Source organism: Neltuma alba, unplaced genomic scaffold (genome assembly GCF_004799145.2).
Source record: "Neltuma alba isolate B1F8T4 unplaced genomic scaffold, ASM479914v2 tig00012267_pilon, whole genome shotgun sequence".
NCBI classification, from domain to species: Eukaryota; Viridiplantae; Streptophyta; class Magnoliopsida; order Fabales; family Fabaceae; genus Neltuma; species Neltuma alba.
In genome coordinates, this window is record NW_021636791.1 from 1 (window position 1) to 6,401 (window position 6,401).

The following is a 6,401-nucleotide window of genomic DNA, read 5'->3' on the forward strand; positions in this document are numbered from 1 at the left end:
TCCGTCCTAAAAGTTAGGTATTCGAAGGGAAAATTTCACTGTAGGACCGCAGAAGACAAAAAATTTCAAAGAGCCCCCAAAACATTCTGAAATCTCACTGCAGGACCAAGGGGCCAATCTGATATTAATTCCACAAGCGAAATGACGCCACTGCCCCTCATTTTACTTCCGCTGAAATTTGAAAATAAGGCGAAAAAGCGACGGTCAAAAGTCCTCCCGCTCTCTCTCTATATGCGAACGTAACCCGTGTGCGAAAAGTGTTCCCTCTCCCGCTCTGCGAACGTGCAACCACTCTGGGAAAACTGCTGCGTCTCTCGGTCTGCGAACGTGCTACCACTCTACGAAAAATCTGCCCTCTCCCGACTGCGAACGTGCTACCTCTGTGGGAAGATTCCTGCCTCTCGCAATCTGCGAAAAGTGTTCGACGTGGCCCCCAAAAATTCTATCAGCTTCAATCTGCGGGTTCGTGGTAATCACTAGAAGCGGAAGGAGAATAAGAAGAGGCCGACAAAGGAGGAAACTTGCAAGGCTATCGACAAAGAAGGAAGAAGCAGGGCGAGAAGAAGTCACTGATTTCCATTTGGTAAGCTTCGCGGTCCCCGTTAAATGCAGTAGATTTCTTGCATTTTGTTTTCATGGTAGGTTAAGGAGGAATGACCCACTGAAAGGTGGGTGTGTTTGGTAATGACATTTAGGTTCTAACCCAGGAATGATTACCAATGTGTCACATAGTGTTCGGCCATTTCCCTGACTGCCCTTTAGCAAATGCTCCTGATTTAGTGAGCGAACGCTTGTGAGTGTAGCATGAAGAGTTTGTGTGGGGGCTAAATAAGAAAGTTATTAATTATTTAGGGAAAAATTAGTGTTGGTAGTTAACTGCATTGCTATAGTGTTTGTAGGCATTTTGCAGGAATAAGGAAAAGAATTGGGAGGGGCAAATGTTGTCGTATGGATTAGGCAAATGAGTTTGTTTTGTTTGGTTTATCCCGTTGATCGTTGGAATGTGAGATTTTGTGGGCTAACAATGGGAGTTAGTCAATTGACGTGAAGAATTAGTTGACTAACCAGTTGCATGTGACAACCTCATGTGTGCATATATCTGTCAACTTAGGCAATTTACACGAAGAATCAGTAAATTACCAGCTATGTTTGTTGGAATCTGATTTGTAGTGGCCTCGCAAGGAAAATTAGGAAATTGACACGAGGAATTAGGGGTTTATCCAGTTAGCTTATGTCAAACAGTTTTCATGTTTCCGGGAATCTGTCAAGTTAGGAAATTTACATGGAGAATCAGTAAATTACCCAGAAAGTTTGTGGGAAATTGGTGTGCAGTTGCCTGACAGGGAAAATTAGGCAATTGACACCACGAGTGAGCTGGATTTCCACTTAGCTTATGTGTAACTGTTTGATGCGTGGTGGACTGAGAAAGTTAGGAAATTTACCTCGAAAATTAGTTAATTAACCACCTCTGCTGCATAATTGCATGTTTGTGGGAATGTGGTTTGCAGCGGCCTCACAGGGAAATTAGGTGATTGAGACGAGCAATTAGGTGAATTTGCACTTAGCTTCTGTTTAAGTGGTTGATGTGTGGTGGACTCTGGAAGTTAGGGAATTTACATGAAAAATCAGTAAAGTAACAACTGGCAATTCAAAATTTCATGTTTGTTGGCATGTGATCCGTAGCGGGCCTCACAGGAGGAATTAGTCAATTGACACGAGGATTTAGGGGATTATCCGCGCAGCTCCTGTCTGACGGTTTTCATATTTTTGTTGAATCTGTCAAGTTAGGAAATTTACATGGAGAATCAGTAAATTACCCACAAAGTTTGTGGGAATTGGTGTGCAGTTGACTGACAGGGAAAATTAGGCAATTGACACCACGAGTGAGCTGGATTTCCACTTAGCTTATGTGTAACTGTTTGATGCGTGGTGGACTGAGAAAGTTAGGAAATTTACCTCGAAATTAGTTAATTAACCACCTCTGCTGCATAATTGCATGTTTGTGGGAATGTGGTTTGCAGAGGCCTCACAGGGAAAATTAGGTGATTGAGACGAGCAATTAGGTGAATTTGCACTTAGCTTCTGTTTAAGTGGTTGATGTGTGGTGGACTCTGGAAGTTAGGGAATTTACATGAAAAATCAGTAAAGTAACAACTGGCAATTCAAAATTTCATGTTTGTTGGCATGTGATCCGTAGCGGGCCTCACAGGAGGAATTAGTCAATTGACAAGAGGATTTAGGGGATTATCCGCGCAGCTCCTGTCTGACGGTTTCATATTTTTGTTGAATCTGTCAAGTTAGGAAATTTACATGGAGAATCAGTAAATTACCCACAAAGTTTGTGGGAAATTGGTGTGCAATTGACTGACAGGGAAAATTAGGCAATAGACACCATGAGTGAGCTGGATTTCCACTTAGCTTATGTGTAACTGTTTGATGCGTGGTGGACTGAGAAAGTTAGGAAATTTACCTCGAAAATTAGTTAATTAACCACCTCTGCTGCATAATTGCATGTTTGTGGGAATGTGGTTTGCAGCGGCCTCACAGGGAAAATTAGGCAATTGACATGAGCAATTGGCAGAATTTTGACTGTTCGCCGGTGTAATTGTTTGATCTGTGTTGGAGTGTGAAAGTTAGGGAATTGACATGAAAAAGTAGTTAATTAACCACCTCTGTTGCATAATTTAATGTTAGTTGGAATCTGATATTTTGTGGCCTGACAATGAATGTTAGCTAATTTACACGAAGAATGGTGTCATTATCCAGTTAACCTGCATGTAACAATTTGATGTCCTGTCGTATGACAAGTTAAGGATTTAACAATAATAATTAGTGTGTATATAATTTCCGGGTTTATGTTACAAGAAATGTTTGGATGGTATGAATGTTGCTGTTTAATGTACTAACTAATGACTTTGTGATTATTGGATACAGGAAGAAGATGGGAAAAAAGGACGCACAAGTTACCGGCTGGAAAGTATTCAAGGGAGAATATTGGGAGCAAAAGAAGCAGGAGATGCATGGAAATATGGGAGCAATCACAGATGCAGCTTCAGCAATTTGGAGGGAGATGAGTGATGCTAACAGGGAGCCGTACAGGAAGAAGGAGGAACAGCTGATAGAGGAGAAGAAGAAGAAGGAGAAATATGTGTCCCCATTTTCTACTCGGTGCTCCCCCACAAAATTCAAGGAAGTGGCAAAGTTTATAAATGGCAAAGAAAATTTAAAGCGCAAGGTAGAAGAAATGGGGTTTGGTCATCTTCTTGGTATTACTTTGAATAAGTTGCCCAGAGATTTATGTCTGGAGTTGATTCATGCATATGACCCCCCAAGTAAACAAATTACCATAAGGGGGAAGACAAAGAAGGTCACGTGTACAGATGTTAGGAGGGTTCTTGGGTTACCAGATAAGGGCTCCAAAGTGAAGTTGGATGGCTTCAAGGATGAAGTAAATGAGCTGAAGAAGGACTATACTCCACTGACATATTCTCAAATTGCGGAGAAGATAAAGAGTGATGAAGAAGATGGAAACTTTGAATTCTATTTTGTTCTTTTCACAGTGGGCACTCTTCTTTGTCCCACGGGAAGTGCAAGTGTGAGTGACAAGGTGCTAAAAGTAATGGCCTGCACAGAAAATAACTGGAAAAAATTTGACTGGGCTTCCTTTGTGCTTGACGAGCTCAGTGAGGAAATTAAACGGTACAATAGGAGCAGTAAGGAAGGACAGACCGAGAGTGCCAGAGTCGTCGGAGGGTGCATCTACTTTTTATTGGTACTTGCATATTTCCTTACAAAATATGGCCTGTTGGATATGCTTTGAACATTAAACTGTTGATGTATTATGTAATTTGAGTTTTGAGTCATATTTTTTCTTTCTCTGCAGTTGCACTTCCTGCAAAGGTTCCCTCTACAGGGAGGTGAACCAAAAGACAAAGACGCCGTCACACATTGGGATGATAAGGCTGTGAAGAGGAGAATTGATGCGGAAAAGGAGAGTCGACATGGCATTTTCTACAGTCCACCCGCTGCTGAAGTGAATGAGTCAACACAACCGGGGAGCAGTACAAGTTTCCATCATCCGGTGAGTAATACCAATGTGATAATGTCTGTTGGTGAGACTTAATATCTGTTTGATGACATACATTTACAATGTGCAGGACATTAAGGAGTTTTGGCTCAATTTCAACACCACATTGAACAATGAGATGACCAAGATTCAAAACTTAGTTTGTGATGAATTAGTTAAGCTGGAAAATAAACTTCTTAACCGGGGAGGCAATGAAGAAGAAGGAAAAGAACACCACACTGAGGAGGATGAAAATGAGCGGCCACAACATGATGAAGTTATGACTGTAGAGAGCGGAGAAACACATGAAAGTGGTGACAAATTGCATGATGATGAACAGCAAGAAGAAGAAGAAGAAGAAGAAGAGGAAGATGAAGACGAGAACGACAATGTGAGAGAAGATGAAGCTGCAGATAAGGATACTGAAGATGAACAGGCAGCTCAAACGGAAGAAGGGAAAATGGTGGGCAAAGCAGTGCAGCTACCCACAAGGAGGTCAAGTAGACGTAAAGTCCCAGCAGTTAAATCTCCTTACATGTCTACTTATGGCAGAAAGGTGAAAATGAGTGAGAGGGATGCATTTTATACTGTGTGTACTGAGTGGTGTCAACCAGATGAGGCTCAAGAGTAAGTATAGTCAGTTATTATGGAAAAGACAGCCTGTGAATAATACTACTATGCAACACTGACTACTTATTTTCACTTTCATATTTGTTGTAGGGTCATGGTAGATATGTTTGGGCATTTGGCAACACGATCAGACCTACAAGCACTGGGTCCCAGAAGGTGGATAAGCAACAGGGTACGTGCACCTATTCAAGTTACATCAAAGTGGCCATATATGGAATGTGCCACAATTTTAATTTAATTTTCCTGCTCCTTTATTCTACAGATCATGACTCTGATTGCCCACACCTTGAACGCTGACCAACATGAGAGTGCCTCTGCGGTTAAAAGACACATATTTGATGCAGATTTCACGGTTAGTGCTATCCCCTGTTAATGGATCAATGCTTTAAATTGTGCAATAAAGTTATCGATACAGTTTCTTCACTGACAATTTGCATTGCTGTGCAATTTGCTGTTGTGATAGGCAAGGATGGTGCAGCAACACACAGCATGGCAAGTGGACAAACACCTGAAAGAACTACTTCCCCAACACGTGGGATACAATTTGGCTGAATGTGAATACATATTTGCACCTGTTGTGTTTGCACTGCATTGGTTTTGCTTTGTGTTTGAACCGAGCACACTAAAGTTTTATGTGCTGGACTCTCTGCGTGGTGGTGAGGATACAATGAAGCACCAAAAGAAGAAGAATAAGTCTGATCCAGCATTAAAGGGGCAGCAAATGATGGCGCAAACTTTTGTAAGTGGTGTAATTATTCTGCTACTTTTGTGTTGGACAACCATAGTATCCCCTGTGTGATAATCATCTGTAATTGTGTAGAGGGCACACTTCATTGAAATCCTAAGGACAGTGAAGCCTGAGCTGGAGGGGTTGGCCAACCCAGATTCAAACAATGACATCTTGTATCCCACGGTTCATGTTCAAGACAATACGTGAGTCTTTTGTTCACTGAAAGTTATTTGTCATAAATTATAATCGACATACATAAGGCAGCATAGTGATGTGTTCATTTTTTCAGTGATGATTGTGGGGTTCATGTCATCACATATCTAAGAGAGTGGCCCAACCCACAAGAGAAGGATGGAGTTCTATTCACCATGCCTTATTATACAGCAGTAGGTGTTGAATTATATATTAATGACATCATGCATTTGTGTCAACTTACTGAGAACAGTTGTTGTTGTCCCATAGGATCAATACACATCTATACGGTGTGAGCTATTGTGGTGGCTCGTGACGCATCAAAGAAACATCAAGTCAGATGCTGTTACCAAACACCTTGACCACATTAACAGACAACGCAAGAGAAAGCGATGACTGATCAAATTCCTACCTTGTAGTTTTTGCTGATAAGCACTGTAATTGTTGTTGTGAACACTGTATGCGGACTAAAATGTTGTGCATACAAACGATGTTAATGAAGACTGTTTTGATGGATTCATATTATCACTACTTGTTTACTTTCATTAGATGTACGGTTAACAACACAAATTAGGGAATTTGCACCAAAAAAACAGGAATTAACACCAAATGTTCGTCCATTTCCAACTGAACAACCTACATCAGGGATTAGACCTTTGCACGAACGATTAGACAATTTGCAAGAGAGACAAATAAGTTAACAACAGAAATTAGAGCATTCACAAGTGTCGTTCATCTGCTGAACAACGTGTCCTCTTAAATATGCAAGTGCCCTCCTTCACC

At 41.2% G+C, this 6,401-nt stretch overlaps 1 protein-coding gene across 1 annotated transcript; it reads left to right on the top strand.

Moving 5' to 3' along the window:
- The first annotated feature begins 719 nt into the window (after positions 1–719).
- On the top strand, positions 720–6,014 carry LOC114725746 (uncharacterized). The gene is made up of 11 exons (XM_028912311.1): positions 720–793; positions 2,935–3,201; positions 3,292–3,772; positions 3,884–4,081; positions 4,158–4,693; positions 4,787–4,868; positions 4,959–5,048; positions 5,160–5,435; positions 5,517–5,629; positions 5,716–5,812; positions 5,889–6,014. Exons 1-11 carry the CDS (start codon positions 720–722, stop codon positions 6,012–6,014), a joined length of 2,340 nt encoding a protein of 779 aa, XP_028768144.1.
- Positions 6,015–6,401: the final 387 nt, after the last annotated feature.